Below are 11,457 nucleotides of genomic sequence, written 5' to 3' on the forward strand. Positions count from 1 at the left end.
ATTAAAGCCTTTGTCACTGTCCCTTACAACAGTAAACCCTTTGAACCCTGAAAATGCCACAGGTAATCCTGTGGACCCACACTGGCTGTTTGTCCTCTGCATTCCTCTCCATTGGCCTACATCATGATGTGCTCAGCCAGGAATCTTTTGTTCCAGTAGTTTGTAAACACATCCAGAGAATTCACTCTGTGTGTCATCCACTGTCCCAGGATATAATTTGTGTTGCTTCTGAAAGCAGAATATGTAGAAGGAGAGGCAAACCATTAAAAATATATATAATTCTTCATAATTCTTGGAAAGAAATAATATATAAACTCATTTTGTTAAAAAATAAATCTATTTCATGTTAGAAATAGCATGGCAAAAATTCCATCATTCCCCTTTACTGTAATAACAAAAAACAAACTAATATGATTTCCATCTTTAAAAAAATGATTTTATCCAGTAGGCTATATCCAGACATATGCGATGGGGGCATAATAATGTTGCATAACAGGAATTGCCCAATTAGCAAGGTTTTTTGTACCATTACTATAAAAAAACAGGCATCTGTAAATACCATTAAGCTGCATTTATGTATAAACAAAAAGTTATGTGGCCTACCACAAAAGAGATCTTCCCCAATCAGCAAGTAACTGCACAAAATGATTGATAGCAAAATTTGACAAATCAAATAGAATCCAGTGAGGCACAAGCCAATCAAAACAGCCGTTTATGTGATGGGGCGGGGCTAGTTTTTGGCCGAGTTAAGTCACGAGTCACGAGGGTTTATGTGCTCATTGTGGTTTAGCATACGGGCGAAAGCGTGCGAGAGGTGAGTTGAACTTCACGAAAACATATTGGTCTTTTCAACAAGGAATTATTTTTTCTATAAGAAATTGTTCTGATATTTGCCACATTTTATACATATATTCGGACTCTGACTTGAGGAGCTACTGCGTGTTAGGTTTCAGGTTATGCTGCCATATGTTAGCTGACTAGCTCTTATACGTAACGTCAATCATTTTAGTACGTAACGGCATTATTGCGTTGTTGGTTGTATAATTTTGCTCATGAGTGCTGTTTTATTTCAGATCCCCTGTATTGAGGGCGTCGTGAGATTTCTCTCCAGGGTTTATCACTCTGCTTCGCAAGGTGTAACCCAGTCAGGCACCGCCGTGCCGACCACTAACTAGCGTTTCCAACTAAACTGACAAACTCAAACCAGTAGTTCACCTCTTTTCAGGGCGACCAGCGGTGTGTTTATGTCTTTGTTTTGCGAAAACGGTGAGTACCTGGACGACAGGAGCTACGGATGGGAAAGGTACGTGGATTTTCGTTATTTCTAGTGTTTTTTCCTCTCATGTGTAACTTACGCGAACACTCTCGCGATAGTTGGTTTGTTTAATCAGATCTATGTGTGCGCATCAGTTAATGTGTTGCATACTGCACCGAATAAAATGGCGTCCTTCTATGGTGTGACGCACTCTGCAGCATGGGTTTGCTCAGCAGAGGCCTGTTTGCTGTTTTATCCCATCAGAAACCAAATGCTGCACCGAATTTCTCTAGAATGTCAGGCTCTGTACTTGGCCTCACACTGCCACTGTTTACTATACTAAATAGCAACTTATTTCAGCCTAGAGTTGTTTCTAAATAGTTACACAGGACATACATACCCCAATATTACTTTGACAGGTGGTCCTAGTAGATAACTAGTCAGTCTTATAGAGATTGGGCACACCTCGATTCATATGTCTGCTGTGTTTGATACCAGGGGGGTAATGTTGCTAAACTTGTGTGACGCTTGGTGTTTTCTGCTCTTAATCCTTATTCTCGGTTTTATTTCCCTTTCGCAGTGCTATAGTGCAGCTGACGGAACCTGTTTGGGGGGAACTTAGTCAACGAGCTCCAAGCCTGGAGCCTCAGTGGCCGTACCCTTTTCATGTCAGAGACAAAGTACTCTTGCAGTCGTTTATGTCATCCCCTCCTCTCCAAACAGAAGATACTAATAATTGCCAATTCAAGATCTTCTCGTCTTGCTGATAAACCATACGGGAAGCCAAAATGTCCATCAATGTCAACCGCAGCGTGTCGGACCAGTTCTACCGCTATAAAATGCCCCGTATCATTGCAAAGGTGGGTGTAAAAGGATTAGATAGATAGATAGATAGATAGATAGATAGATAGATAGATAGATAGATAGATAGATAGATAGATAGATAGACCTATATCTCCTCTAAACTGTTTCTATTTCTCACAGGTGGAAGGCAAGGGGAATGGAATTAAAACAGTCATCGTCAACATGGTTGATGTTGCCAAAGCTCTGAATAGGCCTCCGACATGTGAGCATTGAATTTAAAAGCTGTTTTACTTAAATTTTTATAAAAGTAGTTTTTTTCATATAACATTAAATTGTAACCTCTGTTTAGATCCCACCAAATTCTTTGGTTGTGAGTTGGGAGCCCAAACCCAGTTCGATTCCAAGAATGACCGCTACATCGTCAATGGATCTCATGAGGCAAACAAACTGCAAGACATGCTAGATGGATTCATTCGCAAGTTTGTGCTGTGTCCTGAATGCGACAATCCTGAAACTGATTTGGTAAATACATTCTCCATTTTGCCATGTACATTTAGACTTTTATAGGTAATAAAGATGCATAGATGAGTCATGGTCAGTGAGACTATTGATGAACAGGTGCATTCTAGACAAAAATGTGTGCCCTTGATGCCCAGTTGAACTGGATGCCCTTTATGTTTGTATGGATGTTGCTGAGTATGTAGGGTCTATGGGGTCACACATCTGGCTTTTATGTGTTGAGATTGTGTTGCAGGTGTACAGAGGAAAGTAGCTGTGTCATTAGCTGTATACAGGCTAACTTCAGTCTCTCATTGTTACGTTTATTCAGTCTCTTGTTTTCAATTGCCAAAACTTACCAGCTAGGGCTGGGTGATATGGCAAAAAAATAAAATCCCGATTCACAATTTTATTTGTTTAATTAGTCAACTTAAAAATGTAGGCTAACTAATATATAATGCAAGTAACATTATCTTTATTAACCATCTAGTTAAAGTTATATTCCAAGTGCACCACACCTGAAGTGATCAACATAGTGTAAATGCAAAACAACGTGAGCGGTTAAACAGATGCTCCATGTGGTTGGATAATTTTTTTTTCACTTAACTGTTATCATTGCTGAATTGTCAACATGTCTAATTGTAACGTTTGCCAAAAATTTTATTCAAAACCACGATTATTTATTTTTAAAAAATAATAAAATTGTGGCAAAACATTCAATTCAAATTAATTGGAAAGCCCTACTATCAGCCATTGCCAGCAGGGGTTTTGTCTTAAAGGGTTAGTTCTGAAATTTACTCGACCCTCATGCTGTTCCAACCCATAAGACTTTTGTTCAAAGAATGCGCAATCTGTTAGTGCACAGATCTGTCAAGCACATCTGACAGGGCAAGTTGCAGTAAATTATATGCTTATTTGTTAGTTTGAAGTGCCTAATGTTTAATGTGAAGTGCATGTTTCATGTTTAGGACCACTTGGATTGTGCCATTTCCCTGCAGCAGCTCACTGTGTCCTCATAATTTGTTTTTTTGCTCACAACATCAAACTAATGTATATCAGTATATAATCTTATCCCACATATCAATATACCTTTACAAAGTCCATGTACCGCTCATGCTTACATAGTGCACATCAAATATGGTAAACGTAAGCTTGCTTGAGCCACCATGATGTTGGTTTTTTGGGTTTTTTTTTTTGTTACAAGCACATTTAATTTTCTGCACGAACCAATGAGGTTTGTTTTTGCACATCAAGTACAGTTGAGCTTCCGTTTCCCATATTCAATGTGCTACATGTATGTGTGTTGATCAGTGTATATTTATGAATAAAAGCCTAAATTAAATCTGTTCCTCATTAGTTATACAATGTCAATGACCTTTTTGAAGCGTCAACGTTTAGGTTGCAAGGACTTTGTATGGAGGGACAGAAATTCTTGTTTATTTAATTCTTCATTTTTGTTTTAAAAAAGTCTTATGGGTTTGGAGTGACATAAGACTGAGCAAATGACAAGTTTGATTACTGGATGAAATATTCAGTTGAGAACAAAATACTTCTACTTTGCTCTACTGATTTTCCTCTGCAGTGCAGTACTGTTTGACTTCCTGAGATTTTGCATAGTCTCAGCTGGCCTGGTTTCTGTTTCATGCGGCAGTCTGCCTTATAAACTCTCTGTAAGGTCATAAGAGACAACACAGGATAAATCCCTATATCGATATACACACCTGTATACAGGGAAAAGCATCATTTATGGCAACAAAGCAATCTTTGTAGGTTTCAAGTACATGAAGCTTTGTTTAAAAGTTGTGAGTTATTTGCCCCAGAGATTTCTCGCTGGATTCATTGTTGTAGAGATTGTTTATCAGTGCTTAAAGTTGCTTCAAATGTTCTTGTCATTGTAGCACATTAATCCCAAGAAGCAGACCATTGGAAACTCCTGCAAGGCTTGTGGGTACCGAGGCATGTTGGACACTAGACACAAGCTCTGCACCTTCATTCTCAAGAATCCACCTGGTAAATACAGCTTATAAAGAGATGGTGAATTGAGGTTTTGAATCCCCAGTGGTAAATGTGTTGATTATCTTCACCTTTAAATTATTCTTGCTTTCTTTTTCTTCCATAAACCTTTCATTTTCACATGAAACCAAAAGAAGGCCTTTTCAGTTTCTGAGTATTTGGGTTAACCTGATGTGTTTCAGTCTTAGTATCTGCTGTAATGGTGGTCAGAAAATTCAGACCCATTGCATGTTGATTCTGTGCTTAAACTGAACTCTCTTGTTTCCTCTCTCTGGTCTTGTGGCAGAGAATGACAGTGGATCTGTGAAAAAAGAGAAGGAAAAGAAAAACCGGAAGAAAGACAAAGAGAATGGCTCAAGTGGTGGAGAGGCTGGGAACCATAATGACATAGATGCCCCTGATGCTGTGGTAAATGCTGCTTTGAGAAACCACTTTAAGCCTAACCAGTGGAGGAAATGAGAAATGCTGGTGTTGAATGTGATTTTGATAATGGCAGGATGGGGATGATGATGATGAAGACTGGGCTGAGGAGACCACAGAGGAGGCCCAGCGCCGCAGGATGGAGGAGATCAGCGAGCACGCCAAGGGTCTCACGCTCACTGAAGACTTGGAAAAATCCCTGGAGGAGAGGGTCAACATATTTTACAACTTTGTAAAGGTGTTTGTCTTAAGATCTTATTGAAATTTTTTAAAGAAAGATACTATTTATATATAGACACTGTCTTATTCAGCTCTTCTGCTCTTCAGGAAAAGAAGGACAGTGGAGCGATTGACACTGCAGATAAAGAGGTCTTGGCTGAGGCTGAAAGGCTTGATGTAAAGGCCATGGGTCCTCTGATTCTGAGCGAGCTGCTCTTTGATGAGAACATCCGTGACCAGATCAAGAAGTACAAGCGTCACTTCCTCAGGGTACGTCCTGACATCTATTAGCATTTTTAACATTTAGAACAATGGTTCTCAAATTGATTCTAAGGCCCCTCATTGTCCACAATATTTGAAAACCCAACACTGTAAATTAAGTTCCAGGGGTCACACTTTTAACCAATTAATTTACGTGTTTAAAAAAAAAGGCACTCAATTTAATAAAATTTGTGTTCGGCCGATATATCGGCCTTTGCATTTTTTTAAATATCTGCATCGACCGATACGTTTTTCTGTTTGTCCAATGTGTCAGAAGCGGGACTTTTATATTGACGGTGCTAAGAGCACCACACACCGCTCCCATTCTTTGTCATCATTAGTTTACGATCTCTGTTTAACAGTTCTGTCTAATATGTTATTAGATAGAAATATTAAACAAAGTAAATGGTATAGCATTTGCTTTTATATTATTAGTAAAATAAAAACAAACCCTATATAATACGTTGTCATTTACCGTCAGCGTTCGGAAATCTTTGACCATCTAATAAACATTGCTTTTCACAAACCATACTGACTTTGTCAAATCCAGCAGTGAACAGCTTCATCTGAAGTGTACATTTGTTGCCTGCATGAACGTGCATAATTTTAAAATTGGCTGCCTAATATATCCATGTAGTCCAAGATAATGGAAAACCCTGGTTGTTGTAATTAAAAAAAAGGAGTGAATTATCTGGATTTTTATTTTCTTAATCTCTCAAATGCTATTAGTTGCACATCAAGTCTTTCCATATTTCTTTTGTTAAAATGCATTATTGCTGCTTTTGCAAATAACAGTCATACTGACTTGTTGATGAACTATAGTAAATTACATTTAAGTAAGTTTACATTTCTACCCACAGTTCTGCCACAACAATAAGAAAGCTCAGAAGTATCTGCTGGGTGGGTTTGAGTGCCTTGTGAAGCTGCATCAGACTCAGCTCTTGCCCAGAGTCCCCATTATACTCAAAGATCTGTATGATGCAGACCTGCTGGAGGAAGATGTCATACTTGCATGGGCTGAAAAGGTAACCTGCCATTAGAGCTGGGCGATTTTTTTTTTTTTCCCCTAAAAAAATCTGCGATTTTTTTTTTTTTTTTTTTTTTTATAGAAAACTCGATTTACGATTCGATTCGATTTTTTTTCCCCCATTTAAAACAAAATAACTGCGAACTGTAAAAATAAAAATAAAAATATATATTTATTGTATTTAATTAAAGTGCATCAACATAAACAAAATTTTGTTTGTCTGTTACGATAGTCACACACACACACACACACTCACTCGCACATACACACTCACTCACATACATGCACTCCCTATCTCTCTCTCACACACACACACACACACACACACACACACACACACTCACTCACTCACTCACTCTCGCGCACACACAGTCACACTCACTCACTCGCGAACACACACTCTCCCTCACTCACTCACTCGCGCGCCGTCGTCGTGGAGGACCGTTAAAAAATTAAACATGCTAGTCTTTTTGTCGTGATGTCGTGAAGCATCGAGGGCTGCACCGCAGGGAGCGTTCTACGGAAACCCTGAAGGAAGATTTGGCGAATGCAAAATGTAGGCTATGTATTGTACGCTATATAGAAGAGGGGGAGAAAAAAAATCTACAAAATCGATTTTTTGAAAATATGAATCGATTTGACCTACCAACTCGATTTTTAAATCAAATCGATTTTTTCCCCAGCCCTACCTGCCATCAAAATACTTGACATTCTAGAATCTGTCATGATCAGATGCCAAACATTGATCTCAGTTGTTTACATGCATTGGATTTTTGAAGCCGATTGTCGATCACAAGAAGCATTTTTCAAAAAAAAAAAAGAATTCTCACCTAAATGTTTGATCATGCAGTGCATTTGATTTTACAATGGGGCAATTTTGTTGCACAATAACTTGCACACAGCACGAGCCTGATTTCACGAGTTGAATTCACAAAATAGACAAGTAAACAGTTTGTTAAAAAATAAGAACTGAACTATTTACAAGCAATATCACAAATAAATTAAATGGAATAAAGACACAAAGGAAATCAACAGTGCTTTATGGTTTTTATTCAAGTAGGTCTAACAGCAGTAGAAATTAAATAATGAATAAAATGAAAAATAATACTGGATGGTCTTCCCTGAATAAATTAAATACAGATAATACTTCAGTGAGGACGCGACACTGCCTCAATTGCCACTGCATGACAATTCCTGTCAACTGCAGCGTGCAGATATGGTGACTTGAAGCCATTTGCGCATTTTAACAGTGAAAGGGAGAGTGTGTGGTGATTCACTCACGCTGTTTGAGAAATATGAATTGTACCTCACCTTCAGCATAATTATTTTACCCACGCCGACAGAGATGGAGACTGCGTTGCTGCATACCTCTTATGTCAGGAGCACGTCTTTTAGATTGGTCAGTATGAGATCAGCAAATTGAGAGATCACCAATTGTGATCTATCGGAGCACCCCTACCAGTAGGGTTTGGTATCGTTTGGGGTTTTTTCGATATTATTTACTTACAACTAGGGGTGCACGATATATCGAATCAATATCGTTATCGCGATATCACGTTGCTCGATATCATATCGAAAGTCTTGCGATATTTATGCAATATTTTGTTTGATGCGTCCCGTCCGACACGCACCGTTGTATTTCCCCCGACTGATTTCCTGGTTCTACTTCTCCATAAACATGAAATCAAGGAGAGGGTTAACTTTTCATGCTACAGATTTCCAACAGTGGTCAGAAAGAACAGGGGAGACACTTTGTTTCACTTCTCCCCGCTCTTCCACACAGTCCCCACAACACACACTTGCCGGCTCGACGCACACACCAGCGCGCAAGTATAAACATCAGGCCACCTGGCCACTTTATGCGTTATCACAGATCGGATAGCTATCTAATTTATCAAAACGATTCCTTTTACAACTGTTCACATAAATGTGTTTTTTGCAAAACGGATATAAATCCGATCTTCAATTCCCGCGCTATATGCAGATTTAATGGAGTTCACGTCACCGAACACAGTTATGAGCTGCATTTTATAGATCATCAGCTAAAATGTCAAAATCAAATACCGCAATAATAGAGAACGGCAACAGCCCTGGTAAGATAATTTCACTTCTTTACTTTTAATGAAGATAATTGTGTGTAAAGCGTCTGCAACTTACTTTCACTTTGATTTGCGATAGTTTGCGCGTTGGCTTGACCGGTAGATGCTCAGCTGCTCATGCGGTGATGCGTGTTGCAGACGTAGCGTCGTCATATCTGGCCATAACATGACATGTAGCCTATAACACGTTCTCACACGTTTATTTTTTAGTGTTTTTGGGAGGAGTACATTTTACATATGTGGTTTCAACACAGATGCATTTACACTTCGTCCAGTTTCGTCTGGAATGCGGCCCAGATCTCCTCCTGATGTGGTTTCAGCGATCAGATTCAAATCCGTCTCGAATGCGCTCAATAAACCTTATGTTGTAAGAAAACTTGTTTTATTTGTTATGAATCTATTTTGATGCGTTTTCCCATAACTTTTGTAGTTTTACATATGTTTAAAAATATCGAAATTAATATCGATATCGCAATATTCATTATCGATATCGCAATATCACTTTTTGTCAATATCGTGCACCCCTACTTACAACTTACAATGAGCGCTCATCAGGATCAACTGAATGCTGGATTTTTAAAAGTATGTGAAATTCGCGGCTCTATTGTTGCAGTAAACTTGCACAACGTTCTTCAATTAATAATTTATTAGATGTATGCCGGTCTGTTACTAAATGTAACGCAACAAATCGGTTTGTTCCGCGTTATATGTTAGTCAGTGATAGGCTGATATTTTTTATTCAATACATGTAAGTGAGTGTTTTGTCACTTAAGAAACCTTTATAATGATTGATTCATGTTAGTACGCACCGCAGTTCAGAAAATTATCTGTCAGGTTTACAAGTCAATTTATCCACTTCCAGCAAGTGACTGGTGAGGTGTGAGTACATTTTATAGTTACCTACACAATGTGTATCTAACACGTCATCAATATAATCGAAATAATTATTGCCACTTCATAGACATCAGTGTGTATTTTACAAAGTATAAATGTATTGTTTTGCTAGTACTTGTGTATTTAAATGTCTGAAACCTAAAAAAAAACGTATGTTGTTAAACACTGAATAGTTGTTATATGACAGCGCTGAGCGCATCTGGCTCAGCGACAGCCAACACGCGAACGCAGATTTGAATTTAGAAGTTGATGATCACGCGATCTGAACGTTCTAGTCACACCAGTGTGAATGATCGTACACGTCAAAGGGTTAACTAGTTTATGTTCTGTAGGCTTGTCCGTTGCATTACGATTGAAAGCAGCATCAATAATGTCAAAAATGTGATGTGCAGTCAAGTTCGCGTGTGTGTATTCTGTATAAATGAGTGTTCTCACCGATGCGCTTGTGATTCGCAGAGTTTTGATGAGTTTTATAGACTTGATATTGTTTCTTATTCAAAAGTGGTGAAAAAAAACAGCACCCCCAACCTAAAATATCTACCCGCGCCCCTGGTGGTGATGATGCTTCTTGTGTCCGTTTTGGAGAACCAGAGGGCAAATATTTGAACCAACATCTGCGTTTTGATTCGGTCTGGTTCCATATTGGTACCGGGTTTCGGTACCCAACCCTACCTACCAGTATTCATGAGTTTAAACCTGTTTGTGATGTTTTGCTGTAGGTGTCTAAGAAGTATGTCTCTAAAGAGTTGGCTAAAGAGATTCATGCCAAGGCAGAGCCCTTCGTTAAATGGCTCAAAGAGGCAGAGGAGGAGAGTGAGGGCAGTGAGGAAGAGGAAGATGATGATGAGGACAATGTTGAGGTAAAAAAAAGCCACATTATCACACCAACTTTCATAACCAGGATTTTCAGATTTTTTTTTTTGTAAGATTTTTATGCAAAATGTGATGCTTGTCAGTTACTCGCTTAACATTGTTGGATAGCACAGAATTTGCTCAAATTTGCCTTTTCCCTAGGTGGTGTATTCCTCCTCTGCCCGAGAGCTAAAAATGGAGACTAAAAAACCTGAGAAGTCAGAACATGAGGAGGAGGACATTGATATTGATGCCATTTAAAGAAATAACCAAAAAGCTTTATTTGCCTCTTCCATATTGCTCAGCTTCTTTTTGTCAGACGCATGCCTTTTCACCTCCTTTGGCCTTTTCTTCAGCTCCAGGCCTAGGTTAGCGATCTGCTGAAAGCCACTTATTTTAATCTTCTCACCAGCTCTACTGATGAATTGTTGCTTTTGTTTGTATGCATGAGTTTCTTAGATTCTAGAGCATAAAATGCACACAAGTTCCCCTTGTATTTTTGCAACTATTAAAGATTTGCCTGTGAATTCCACCATGTTTCTAGTTGTTTTTGACACTACTAATTTTCATATTTTTAAATTCATAATTATATATTCCATTCAAAAGTTTAGATCAAGTCACAAAAAATAATTATGCTGCAAGGACATTTCTATTTCAAATAAAGGCTGTTCTTTTGAACTTTCCATTTGTTTCCACAAAAATAAATGAGTGAGCATTAAATCGGCATATTAGAGTGATTCTGAAGGATCATGAGACACTTAAAAGTGGAGTAATGATGCTGAAAATTCAGCTTTGTCATTACTGAAATAACTTATACATTTTAAACAATATTAAGGTTATTTTAAACTAATATTGTATTTTTGATCAAATAAATGCGGTCTTTGTGAGCACTGAGCAGCATAAAATGCTTTTTTTTTTTTTAAACACATCTGGCTGGGTATGTTTCTGAATTTAAGGTGACAGTCTTAAAGAGCTCAATTTTTGATCATCGGTAGAGTCTACTGCAGCCTTTTCTGGCCAGAAGCTACTGGCTTAGATAAAAATAGGTCACTGAATAACATTAAACCACAATTGAGCCATCACTTTGGTGCACACTGGTCTTTCACAATGTGAAA

General features: G+C 38.3%; 1 protein-coding gene across 1 annotated transcript; it reads left to right on the top strand.

Moving 5' to 3' along the window:
• The first annotated feature begins 727 nt into the window (after positions 1–727).
• eif5 (eukaryotic translation initiation factor 5) lies at positions 728–10,874 on the top strand. The gene is made up of 12 exons (XM_081379597.1): positions 728–814; positions 1,074–1,303; positions 1,836–2,115; positions 2,240–2,321; positions 2,409–2,581; positions 4,456–4,567; positions 4,857–4,978; positions 5,067–5,228; positions 5,318–5,479; positions 6,331–6,495; positions 10,210–10,350; positions 10,505–10,874. The coding sequence occupies exons 3-12, from the start codon at positions 2,044–2,046 to the stop codon at positions 10,601–10,603; spliced, it is 1,290 nt and encodes a 429-aa protein (XP_081235723.1). The 5' UTR covers positions 728–814; positions 1,074–1,303; positions 1,836–2,043; the 3' UTR covers positions 10,604–10,874.
• Positions 10,875–11,457: the final 583 nt, after the last annotated feature.

Source organism: Scardinius erythrophthalmus (assembly GCF_964197995.2).
Source record: "Scardinius erythrophthalmus genome assembly, chromosome: 11".
NCBI classification, from domain to species: Eukaryota; Metazoa; Chordata; class Actinopteri; order Cypriniformes; family Leuciscidae; genus Scardinius; species Scardinius erythrophthalmus.

What these genes read in the sequence shown, in the direction of transcription:
- eif5 (XM_081379597.1), top strand. Translation starts at nt 2,044, where the DNA reads ATGTCCATCAATGTCAACCGCAGCGTGTCGGACCAGTTCTACCGCTAT. An exon ending in CATTCTCAAGAATCCACCTG is followed by an intron (nt 4,568 to 4,856) that starts GTAAATACAGCT and finishes GTCTTGTGGCAG; the next exon opens with AGAATGACAGTGGATCTGTG. An exon ending in TACTTGCATGGGCTGAAAAG is followed by an intron (nt 6,496 to 10,209) that starts GTAACCTGCCAT and finishes GTTTTGCTGTAG; the next exon opens with GTGTCTAAGAAGTATGTCTC.